This window comes from Natator depressus, chromosome 4, assembly GCF_965152275.1.
Source record: "Natator depressus isolate rNatDep1 chromosome 4, rNatDep2.hap1, whole genome shotgun sequence".
In the NCBI taxonomy this organism is placed as follows: Eukaryota; Metazoa; Chordata; order Testudines; family Cheloniidae; genus Natator; species Natator depressus.
Window position 1 is genome coordinate 120,989,402 of NC_134237.1, and position 13,500 is coordinate 121,002,901.

At 41.1% G+C, this 13,500-nt stretch overlaps 1 protein-coding gene across 1 annotated transcript in view; it reads right to left on the reverse strand.

Annotated features, from left to right (window-relative positions):
- GRK4 (G protein-coupled receptor kinase 4) overlaps nucleotides 1-13,500 on the reverse strand; it is a 73,549-nt gene that overhangs the window by 17,918 nt on the left and 42,131 nt on the right. The window contains exon 9 of the mRNA XM_074951778.1: nucleotides 5,774-5,964. Within this exon, the coding sequence (XP_074807879.1) occupies nucleotides 5,774-5,964 (191 nt within the window). The remainder of the gene's footprint in view (nucleotides 1-5,773; nucleotides 5,965-13,500) is intronic.

Genomic DNA, 13,500 nt, shown 5'->3' on the forward strand with positions numbered 1-13,500 from the left:
CATGTAGAGAGTGGCAATGCACAAGAAGATTCAAGCTCTCTCAAATGGTCAGCACAATTCTAGATGACAAATGAGTGAAGTAAAATATTTATGAATTAATGCTCCAGTTCTACAATGTGCTGAGCATCCTGAACTACCAATTAAATCCATGGCAGTTGAGGGCACTCTGTTTCTTTCAGGGTCAGGATCATGGCTTGTGAAGAGTTGTGGCATCTTTAAGGCAGAAAAAGCATTAAGAAAGATAAATAGATTTTATGAAATTGGATTACTGATGTCTTAGTGTATAATAATGCAAGCAGAAGATTTTAAGTGCACCCTGCCCCCCCAACTCCCTGCACCTCGCACCCCTCCTGCACCCCAACTCCCTGCCCTGAGTTCCGTGCCACACCCTGCACCCCAACTCCCTGCTCTGAGCCCCCACCACACCCTGCACCCCAACTCCCTGCCCTGAGCCCCGTTGTATCCCACACCCCTCCTGCACCCCAACCCCCTGCCCTGAGCTCCCTCCCACAGTCCGCACCTCTCCTGCACCCCTGCTGAGCCCCCTCCTGCACCCCAACCACCTTCTCCGAGCACCATCATACACCCCTTCTCTGCCCCAATCCCTTGCCCTGAGCTCATGCCTGCACACTGCACCCCCTCCCACACCCCGCACTCCCTCCCCCGGCCCTGCATACAATTTCCCCATCCAGATGTGGCCCTCGGCCCAAAAAGTTTGCCCACCCCGATCTACTCTCAGATATTATTTTAAAAGCTAACAGCAATAGAGGACCTTCTGTACTGGAGGAAAGTGTAGAGAGGTAGAGCATGTTAATTATTACAGTTGGAGAAGAAAACAAATTTGTAAAACACAAACTGGACTCAACTGAAAACCAAGTCAAGTTACATGAGGAGGATTACGGATTTTTCCACCAAATCCTGCGTGGAGGAAGTCAAATTATCTGTATAAATTTCTTCAAACTGACTGCCTTACGTTTTAGGCTTTACCATTTCCACATAGATAGATTCCTATTAAGAAATCAGAAAGCTCAAGAATTAAACACAAGATTTTAATCACCACAAAATGCAAGTGACCTATGTTCTGAACATAGCTGTGGAAACGGATTATATTTTCTACATGATTTCTATAATCAGATTTTACAATTACTATATTCCTGATTCTATAAAGAAAAGCATTTGAAAACACTAATCAATTAACATTTTTTAGGGGTAGCTTCTTCCCTGACAGGTACAGTATATCAAAACAACAAACCTCTTTCTGCTTTAGATGAAACTGACCATTTTATATTGAAGAAGGGGAGAGAGATTTGACAGAGTCCACATTGCAGTCATAATATCATCCAGATATTTTCTAGTTTTATTCCTCAGGGATCACTGAGTGTCAGACCTTATTTCCAAATGCCTACTTTTTTGACCATTTACATATTAGGCAGGGACTGCTTTACCAAGTCTTACACTGTGCTGCATAGATAGTATAAGTATTAGGACTGAACGTAAGTCTTTTTCCTGAATGTGTGCAAATTATCCAATATATGGATGTGTACTTATCTCTGCTCATTGGTTCTCTTACATATGAAGAAATGCAGAAAGCAATAAGAATAGTTTTGGTTTCTGACTGGGACATAACTTTATCCTGAGTTATTTGCAGTGATATTCTGAAGGTACTGCACAGGAATGAGATTGTTGTTGAACATCAGACAGTTTTGCAAGACTGATGTCTCTAAGAAGCACTTATTTCATCAATTTCTATCATCATTTATTATATTGCATAAGGAAGGAGAGGGCTCAGACTCAAGCAAGAACATACAAGATTGTAGAATTTTTAACAGAAAATAAAAAACAGGGATCCAACAAGCAGGTAAGGCTCAATCTCTTTCAGGTTATGTTAATATTTAACAAACTAGGTTCAAACACTCATCACAGCTTTTTATTTAACCCTGAATTAAAGGATCCAGCCACAGGCCCTGTTGAGGTGGCAGCACTTCAGAAATGAGTCTGGCAGTCTCAACCTAGCTCGCTTCTTATGGTCATCTCAGAAACCACTAGACAATTTGGCACAATTAACAGTGCCCGATCTATGACTCGGGGTGCTGTAGATTAGGATTAATATGTATCTGCAGATTTGGGTAGAAAAGAACATAACAATGGCCTTACTGGATCAAACCATTAGTTCATCTAGCTTAGTATCCTCCCTTCTGACAGTGGCCAGTAACAAAAGCTTTAGAGGGAATGAACAGAATAGGGAAATTTATAGAGTGATCCCTGTCCTTCAGTCCCAGATTCTAGCAGTCAAAGATTTCGGGACACCCAGAGCATGGTGTTGCATCCCTGACCATCTTGGCCAATAGCTAATATCTTTCATGAACATGTCTTTCTTTTTCCACCCTGTTATACTTTTGGCCTTCACAACATCCCCAGCAATGAGTTCCACAAGTTGCCTGAGCGTTGTGTGAAGTACTTCATTTTGTTTTTTTTAAACCTGCTGTCTATTAATTTTATTAGGTGACCCCAGTTCTTGTGTTATGTTATTCACTTTCTCCACATCACTCATGATTTTATGGACCTCTACCATATCCCCCTTAGTCATCTCTTTTCTAAACTAAAAACAGTCCACAACTTCTTAATCTCTCCTCATATGGAATTTGTTCCATACTCCTAATAATTTTTGTTGCCATTCTCTGTACTTTTTCCATTTCTAACGTATCTTTTTTGAAATGAGGTGACCAGAACTGCATGCAGTATTCAAGGTATGGGTATACCATGGATTTATATAGTGGCATTATGATATTTTCAGTCTTATTATCTATCCCTTTCCTAATGGTTCCTAACATTCTGTTAGCTTTTTTGACTGCTGCAGCACATAGAGCAGATGTTTTCAGAGAGCTATCCACAATGACTCCAAGATCTCTTTCTTGAGCAGTAACATAATTTAGACCCCACCACCTTGTATGTATAGTTGGGATTATGTTTTCCAATGTGCATTACTTTGCATTTATCAACACTGAATTTCATCTGCCATTTTGTTGCCCAGTTACAAAGGGATCTCACAAAACTGGGTAACTCTTTGGTCAGCTTTGGAGTGAACTATCTTGCGTAATTTGGTATCATCTGCATATTTGCTACTTCACTGTTTACCCCCTTTTCCAGATCATTTATGAATATGTTGAACTGCCCTGGTCCCAGTACAGATCCTTGGGGGATCCCGCTATTTACCAATCTCCATTGTGAAAACTGACCATTTATTCCCTCACTTTAACCAAATATTTGTTTTAACCCTATCTTTTAATCAGTTACTTATCCATGAAAAAAGAAGAAAGAAAAGGAGTACTTGTGGCACCTTAGAGACTAACCAGTTTATTTGAGCATGAGCTTTCGTGAGCTACAGCTCACTTCATCGGATGCATAGCATATCGTGGAAACTGCAGAAGACATTATATACACACAGACCATGAAACAAAAACTTCCTCCCACCTCACTGTCCTGCTGGTAACAGCTTATCTAAAGTGATCATCAGGGAGGGCCATTTCCAGCACAAATCCAGGTTCTCTCACCCTTCCCCCCCCCCCCCCCAAAGACACACATACAAACTCACTCTCCTGCTGGTAATAGCCCATCCCTCTTTGAAACCTCTCTTTATAATGCGCATGATAATCAAGGAGGGGGGTGTGTGGGGGGGGGGTGAGAAAACCTGGATTAGTGCTGGAAATGACCCACCTTGATTATCATGCGCATTATAAAGAGAGGTTTCAAAGAGGGATGGGCTATTACCAGCAGGAGAGTGAGTTTGTATGTGTGTCTTTGGGGGGGGGGGGGGAAGGGTGAGAGAACCTGGATTTGTGCTGGAAATGGCCCTCCCTGATGATCACTTTAGATAAGCTGTTACCAGCAGGACAGTGGGGTGGGAGGAAGTTTTGTTTCATGGTCTCTGTGTGTATATAATGTCTTCTGCAGTTTCCACGATATGCTATGCATCCGATGAAGTGAGCTGTAGCTCACGAAAGCTCATGCTCAAATAAACTGGTTAGTCTCTAAGGTGCCACAAGTACTCCTTTTCTTTTTTCTTTTTACGAATACAGACTAACACGGCTGTTACTCTGAAACTTATCCATGAAAGAACCTTTCCTATTAGCCATGATTACTTATTTTGCTTAAGAGCCTTTGATGTGGGACCTTGTCAAAGGCTTTCTGAAACTCCAATTACACTATATCAACTGGATCACCTTGTTCACATGTTTACCAATACCCTGAAAGAATTCTCATGAACTTGTGAGGCATAATTTCTCTTTACATGCCTCTTTCTCAAAATATCATGTTAATATGTGTCTGATAATTCTGTTCATTATGATCATTTCAACCAGTTTGTCTGGCAATGAAGTTAGGCTTACTAGCCTGTAACTGCCAGGATTGCATCTCAAACCTTTTTAAAAAAATCAGTGTTGCATTAGTTACCCTCCAGTCATCTGGTACACAAAGCTGATTTAAGTAATAGGGTACATACCACAGTTAGTAGTTCAATTACATGCATGAGTTCCTTCAGAACTCTTCAGAGAATACCATTTGGTCCTGGTGACTTATTACCATTTAATTTAAAACTTGCTCAGCATCAAATGAAACCTATTGCAATTGTCATCCACTTCCATAAATGCTCTTTTCACTCAAACCATTTAAAAAAGGAAAAGGATTCAAATGCTGTTTATGAATAATTGACAGACTGCTGCTTAATTAACTGAGAAACACACTAGTATAGATATAGACAATAGAAAAGCCTATTCGTTGTTAGGATAAACTACTAACCCAGTATGGAAGAAACATCAATAGTTATATACTATTAAAGAAAGTAAGTTGAAGTACTTTCAAATTAAAAGTAATATTAAGGGAAGAAGGATGATTTTGTAGTGAAGCCACAAGTCTGAAAGACCTGGATTTTATCTCTGACTCTGCCATTGACTTCCTGTAATACCTTGGGCAAGTCATTTGACCTTTGCATGTATCAATGTCTTCCCCTTTCCCAACATTTTATCTATGAGGAAAAGAGCCCCCTTTTTTATAGTTTTATGCACACATTCACAATCCCAGGTTATACTAGGTGCTTTACAGAACAAATAAAGAAGTAAGAACCTTGACCCAAAGTGTTTACAACTGAGTTTATCCTCATTCATTGCAGCACATCTGAAGTACAGCAGAGGTTAATGACAGACACAGATCATAGCAATAAAGTCACATGGTTATTCAGTTATGGTATGTGCACATCTTGATGGTTCAGTTAATTTAATAAAAACAATGTTTTGTGTGAGACAGAGCCTGGCCTAGGAATTATATGAGAGATATTTCAGATGGGTGCCATGGTAAGTGGCATTCCCCAGTTGTACAGCATTCCCCACCACTGAATTTGTACTTGCAGGGATCTCCTCTCTCTACATCTGAATATTGTTATGTCCCTGACACGCATCATTTTCCAGGGAGAATTCTTCCATTATTTTATAATAGTCAACCATGGATTGATGCTTATTTTAAGTGTATACAGACTTTTTGGATAAGAATTTTAACAGAAGAGGGATTAGGAAACAGCATTTCCAATTTCCAATTCCAATTCCCACCACAGTCAGAAAAAAAAAAATGCACAATTCAATGGAACTAATAGATCATTAGCACACAGAAATAGGTATACAAAATAACTTAACAGCTTTGAAGCAAGAAAAGTCAATTTAATCCTATATGCAAACATGCAGAGTTGACAAGTTTCAAGACATACATTATTGCAGTTAACACTTACCTGTAAACAATTCTCTCTCTGTGTAAGTCCTCCAAGCCGCAGCAGAGCTCTGCAGCATAGAAAACAGCCCTTTCTTCATCAAAGCCAGGATTTCCCATGTTGTAAATGTGAAACTTCAAATCCCCTCCATTCATAATGGTTAATACTAAACAAAGGGCATCTTTAGTCTCATAGGTGTAGGATAAACTAACCTAAAGACAAAAAATACTTGTTGGTTCATTCATGACCCCCAATTTCATCCCTTCTTTCTAATTCAGTCAGTAGATAGTACTTTTATAATCAACTAATTAGGCAATAGGTTAACTCTGCTAATGTTATGTTTTGGACAACCAGCCATTTTAAATTTTCCAGAGAGTATGGAGAAAACCCCAAACAATCACCATTGTTAATTCTGGGGCAAAAGAATCCAAGCTGATCATCAGCCAAGACCAATACCACAGTATGATAAAAACTTGTATAGGAGAATGGCTTATGCCCCCTGAAACACCACCCAGACACTGGATCTCTTATTGGCAGTGCTCTTCAGTTTTCAGTCCATATGGATGAAGATAATAACTTGCACACAGAATACCTTTCCATGTACACTCAGAAATGAGTAATCACTGTTTCCAAAAAGTGAGACTTAGAGAAGCACAGAGAGCTGTAAATTGCCCCAAGTCCGACAGAGTCAATGACAGACCAAAGTATATAACCCAGAATGCCCAACTTCAAGTCCCTTACTCTAGTGGCTAGAGTAGTAATTTCCTTTCTTGATAACAGCACCCTTTAACCGTGAAATGAAGAGCTGCACAAAGCCAAGCATAGTATCTCCTCTCATTGGTTAGCTGGAGGCACAGTATCCAGAATGAGGCACCAGCAGGGCAGGCAGAGAAGTGAAAAAGCCAGAGGGGGAGAGGAGACAAACAAAATAAAAATACAAAGTGGAAAAAAGCTACATCAGAACAGCCACAGGAGTCTGTATAACATCCTGCATACAAAATACATCTCAAAATGTTTGCTTAAATTCAGTACAAACAGAAACACACATCATACATTGTCCAAGAAGCGAGGTATGGACAGTATGGTAAATAAAAGTGAAACACTCAGTTATAAAGCCAATACCCAGACACTTAAGGTATGTCTACACTGCAATTAAAAACCGCAGCTGGCCTGTGCCAGCTGACTCAGGCTCATGGGGCTTTCACTGCAAGGCTGTTTCATTGCAGTGTAGACTTCCAGGTTCAGGCTGGAGTCCAGGCTCAAAGACCCTGCAAGGTGGGGAGTCCTAGAGCCTGGGCTCCAACCTGAACCCAGAAGTCTACGCTACAATGAAACAGCCTTGTGGCCCGAGCCCTGCAAGCCTGAGTCAACTGGCACAGGCCAGCTGCACGTGTCTAATTGCAGTGTAGACAGACCCTAAGAGCCACAAACAAGAAGAGATTATGTGCTTTCAGAGATCTTTCCAGAGATAAAAAGTTGATGAGATGAAGAAATATAGGGATGTTGTTCCAGACCACAGAACTGAAGAAGGAAGCCTAGTATCTATGGCAAGATTGTGTGAAAAGAGGTAAAACTAGAGAGACACCCTGTGGCTATTTCTAGACTAGAATTCTTGCTGAGGCTGGTACTCAAGTTAACTGGCAATTAAATGACTTGACACCACAAATATTTGTTCCAGTAAACAGAACACTGTGGCTTACCCTAGAATTCGGTGGGTCTTGATTAGCATTTACAAAGGTGTTAAGCAAGTAGAGATAACTGGCAGTTGATTAACTTGCAGTAAAATCTCTAGCCTAGACATAGCCTGTGTGTGAAGCAAGTCTGTGGAAATATTTAAAAATGCAGAAGGCAGTTTTAAACTGGATCCTATTCAATGTACATGTGCAGTGGCAATTTTCCTATCAAAACTGTGTCTCATTCATATTCCTCATCCTGCCCATGTGCTATACGTGTTGATGTTAGTGCATGTTTGGGAACTCAGCTATTCCTTAGTTCCTCAGGGTGCAGCAAGACAGAAGATTGTTTTGCACATGAAGCAAATAAACTTTGAGATGTCTTCCTATACAAAAACCTGGGCAATAAGGTGACTGGCTAACAGAGGTACAGATGGTTAGGCTGATACAGCTATGCAACAGATAAACTAGGTTAGAACCAAGTTGCAGCCTGATAATCCCATTCTAGCCCTGACTGTAAGCAGAGTTGACATGTGATACAACCACATATTAGAAATAGTGTGTCAAATAAGGGCAAAAGTCAAATGCAGAGTCAGTCATGTTATAACCTTATATCTGCAATGTAGACAGGTCTTTACGGTGCTCTGCTATTCCCACTAGACAAATGCAACTCCCAAGTGAAATGAAGTTGGAACTACCCTCTAATTCTTTCACGTATAAATCCCATGAGAGGGAGATCAATATTACATATTTTATTTCTCAGAGACAGATAGAATGGTGGCTACCCTTATCAATTTTTCAGGATTCTATATTGACAAATTCTATGATGCATGAGTTAGTCTTTAAAGTTAACTGGCCTTCATTTTAAAGGACTTGAACATTTTAGCTTTTATAGGTAGCTAAATGCTCATTACTATGAACAGATGGGATTAGCATTGGTCACAGAATGGAAAGAGAGTCAATATTAATAGATTAAAGGCAGAGGGAACATTATCTAATCTACTCTCCGGCATAAAAAACACCATAGAATTTTTCCTGTGATTCTTGTATCAAATCCAATAACATCTGTTTGAGCAAAAGCATATATTTTTGAAAGAATTTATTCTTGTCAAAAGATGGAGAATCTATCACATCCCCAGGTAAACTGTTCTAACAGTAAATTATGCTTACTTAAAAATGTGCACCTTATTTCTAGTCTGAAAGTTGTCTAGCTTCAGTTTCCAGCCATTATATTATACCTGCTCTACTAAATTAAGGAGCAATTTTTTCCCCATGTAGATACTTTTAAAATGTGATCAAATTACCTTTAAAACCTTTTCTTGGATAAACTAAACTGATTGAGCTTCTTTAATCTCTCATTTTAAGGCTGCTTTTTAATTTTTTTTTCCAGTTTGCCAACATAGTTTTTAAAAAGTGTTGAGACCAGACTGGACATAATCAGAGTCGATAAAAAATATTTTTTAATTTGAAAATTGGATTTGTTTAAAATGAAATTAATTTCTTTTTTAAAAATAAAGCTGTTTAAAATTATATTTGAAATGACACTCTCTCTTAAGGTCTAAACTTAATATAATCTATTCAAATAAAAAAATATACTGCATTAATGAGCCCTCCTTTAGTTATACACAGAGAAAACCTTTAACTTCTGAGGTCAACTCAGCCTGCATTAAGTAAGTATTTGTATTATTTTCAGTCTTTACAATGGAAGTGAATCTGGATATTTACACTTTTCCAAATGCAAGTTCTTTCAGTTTCTCTTGTGTAGAAAAGCTTTTGCCTTAATTATTTTTGGTTTCAGTTTAGCTAGTAGGTGCAGAGAGAATGTTTTCTTTATTTGTACTATTTCCTTTGAAGTCAAGTAACCAACTGAGAGATGATGAAGCAGGAAAGCTTGTTTTCCTCTTCCAACCTATAAACAAAAATCAGGTGGGAGAGGATGAAATCTATTACTTCTAAAAACTTGATGGATATGTGGTCAAATTTTCAAAGAGATATTTAATACCTGATGAAATCTTCAAAAGTCTCTGAACAGATTACCTGCCTAATGTCCATTGATTTCAATAGTAGTTGTGCACCTCCCCCAGTTTAGGCACTTTTGAAAAGCCCACTACGCAGCTAAGTTTTTAGGCACCTAAATACCTTTGAAAGCTGGCCCATTGTGATCAGAAACAGTCAATTCACTAAACTACTGTAAATATTTCATTTAATATAACAGGGGTGGTCAAACTGTGGCTTGGGAGCCGCATGCAGCTCTTTTAGAGTTAAAGTGCGGCTCGCGGAGCTCCCAATGCCCCCATCATTCTCCACCTACCAGACTTGGGAAAGGGAGGGGGAACTTGGATCCTCTGCCTTGCAGTAGGGTGGTGGGGTATGGGCTTCTGCCCAGTGGGAAGGGGATTGTCGGGGCTTCAGTCCCACAGGAAACCCCAGCCAGGGCTCAGGGCTTCAGCAGTGGGCAGCTGAAGCCCCGAGCCCCGGCAGGTACCTCCAGTGGGACAGAAGCCCCAAGCCCCAGCAGGCACGCCCCGGCTCTCCAACTTCTGAAGATTGTCATATGTGGCTCGGGGTGGGGGCGGGGGGGGGGGGTCAGAAAGTTTGGCCATCCCTGTAATAAGTTAATTTTCCAACATATTTAAGGTAGTTTTATTTATCTAGATATAAATATCTAGGGAACTTTTAGCACACAGCATCAGGTGCACGACGGCAGTTAGTGCATGACACATTGGAGGACTGTAGATTTATACCCCAGTCTACTGCACGCTAACTGTTCACCTAAACATAAAAAAACAAAAGCAAACCACACTTTTAAATGTTGGCTCTGTGCAATTTCAATTGAATTCCAATGTCCATCTTGACACAAATGAGTAAAAGAGGTCATCTAATAAAAACAGAAAGGTGGCATTCACTATTCTAACATAATAAAAATGTAAAAAAAAATCACAATTAAGAATTTGCATAAATGTATGTTAAAGCATTATACTTTCTTAAATACATGTGTACATATGTAAAGCAGTGGTTCTCAACATGCAGGCCGCACGTGGCCCAATTAGCACACAGCTGTGGCCCAGCCAGCCCGCTGGCTGCTTTCTGGCTCTGCATGGTAGGCTCAAGGTCCAGGCTGCAGGCTCCTGCCTGCCCTACACAGCACCACACCAAGGTCGGGGTCCAGGCTGTGGGCTCTGGGCTGCCCTCCCGACCCCGCACAGCAGCAGAGTCCCCAACCCTGCACTGTCCCCCGGCCCTGCGTAGTGGGGTCAGGGTCCCTGCCGCCTGCCCTGCATCCAGCACTTTGCTCCTGGCCCCACTCTGTGGAGGGGACTCTGGGCAGAGGGCGCTGGGTACTGTGGTTCTCAACCTGCAGCCTAGGTAACACTTTGTGGGCCGCATATGCATATGATGGGTCTCCACAGATCTAAAGCTAGATTCACAAAGGGTCTTAGGCACCTAGAAACAACACAGGAACAACACTGCAATCCACAAAGCCTGAGTTAGGCATCCAGGCTCCCAGTACAATGAATGGGGAGAGAAAAGTGCCTTAGACTACGATTCACAAAAGTCAGCCTGCTAGGTGGGGAGCTGCCTAAGCTAGCAAATGTGAGATGCTGGTGAGAGGGGTGTGTGCTAAGCCCTGCCACTCTCACAGAGATAGGCACCTAAGTCAGGACTGTCGGAGGGTGCCTATATCTGTGATTCTAAGCTGTGAATCCTCTCCTGAAGGGAAGCACCTAAGGCCTTTTTTTGCAAGAAGCCAGGGGGAAAGAGGATAGAGGAAAAGAAAGAGGAGCACCTCCCTTATAACTTTTAGTCCAAGCAGGGATGTGGGAGCGCTCCGGTTCAAGTCACCCCTACATCTGAGGAGAAGGGATTTGAACAGAGATCTGCTACCTCTCAAGTGAGTGCCCTAACCACTGGGCTACAGGATATTCTGATGAGGCTCACCCTCAGTCTCTCCTATTGAAGCTGTTGTACTTTGGATAAACAACTGAATAGTAATTGGGCTAGACAGAGAGAGAAAAAAGCACCAGTATAAGAATGACTCAATAGCCCGGATTAATGCTCTAGCCACCAAACAGCACCCATCCTCCCACCCATGGAATTAGGACCCAGTCTTATGAGGTACTGGGCACACTGTGCTAGTCCCATTTTTTTCTTTTGGGGCTGAGAAGGAAATTTTCCTCTCACTGCCAGATTGGCCCAGGCGGGCTGGGTTTTTTTCCCACCTTCCCCAAAGCTCATTAGGGACCCAGTGGAATAGGTAAGAAGGTTAGGTCAAGATGTCACATCTTAGTAGGGAGCAAGTGTCCAGGGTCCAATTAGCTGATAAACCAGAGCTGGAAGGGGATTTAAGGGAAGGTCTCCTGTAAAGAAGCCTGGGGCTTCTAAAGTCTGATACAGTGGGGAATCAACCCTCCCTTTTCCCAGCCTCCCTTAACTTTCACATGAGGGGCAGGCAGCAGGGTCCCAGCAATAGCCTGGGACCAGGCTGGGAAAGGGAAGTCCCAAATAGATGGAAATAGAGGAAAGAATGAAGACCTGAACTGTATGATTTATTGCTGAGTAATCCCACATAAATTAATACAGCTGCCACCTAATTAAGCTAAATCCTTTGCATCCTCATCCTGAGTGGCCAAGAGGAAGTTGTTTCCCTAAAGAAAGTTCAAAGTAGTACAAATGCAAAACAAGATTTAAATCATTAATTAAAACAAGCTTTCTTGATTTCTAATTAAAATCATGATTAAAATTGGTGATTTAAAAATCAAAGTAATTTAAATCAATCCACCCAGCCAGTAATGGTCTCGGTCATGCCACATAACATGGTAATATTGCCTCCCTACTTCAACTTGATACGTCCCTACCCTAGAGGTCCAAGGATCACATCTACTCTTTTAGCAACCACATTGCACAGGGAGAGCTAGAGTAAGATTACTTTTATTCTTTTGAAGTGATGTTACACAATTGGAATCTCCATCATTGGAGAATTTTTAAGAGCAGGTTTGACAAACACCTCTCAAGGATGATCTAGATAATACTTATCTTTGAAAAGTCATGGAAGATGGGAGAGATTCCAGAAGACTGGAAAAGGGCAAATGTAGTGCCAATCTATAAAAAAAGGGACATAAGGACAACCCAGAGAATTACAGACCAGTCAGCTTAACTTCTGTACCCAGGAAGATAATGGAGCAATTAGTTAAGCAATCAATTTGCAAACATCTAGAAGATAATACGGTGATAAGTAATAGTCAGCATGGATTTGTCAAGAACAAATTGTGTCAAACCAACCCGACACCTTTCTTTGACAGGGTAACAAACCTTGTGGATGGGGGCAGGGAGAAGCGGTAGATACTGTCTCCCATGACCTTCTCAGAAACAAATTAGGGAAATGCAACCTAGATGGAGCTACTATAAGGTGGGTGCATAACTGGTTGGAAAACTGTTCCCAGAGAGTAGTTATCAGTGGTTCACAGTCATGCTGGAAGGGCATAATGAGGGGGTCCCACAGGGATCAATTCTGAGTCCGGTTCTGTTGAATATCTTCATCAATGATTTAGATGATGGCACAGAGAGTACACTGAAAGTTTGCGGACAATACCAAGCTGGGAGGGAGGAGTTGCAAGTGCTTTGGAGGATAGGATTATAATTCAAAATGATCTGGACGAAATGGTCTGAAGTAAATAGGATGAAATTCAATAAGGACAAATGCAAAATACTCCATTTAGGAAGGAACAATCAATTGCACACATACAAAATGGGAAATGACTGTGTAGGAAGGAGTACTGCGGAAAGGGATCTGGGGGTCATAGTGGACCACAAGCTAACTATGGGTCAACAGTGTAACACTATTGCAAAAAAAGTGAACATCATTCTGGGATGTATTAGCAGGAGTGTTGTAAACAAGACACGAAAAGTAATTCTTCTGCTTTACTCTGCGCTGATTAGGCCCCAACTGGAGTATTGTATCCAGTTCTGGGCACCACATTTCAGGAAAGGTGTGGACAAATTGGAGAAAGCCAAGAGAAGAGCAACAAAAATGATTAAAGATCTAGAAAACATGACCTATGAGGGAAGATTGAAAAA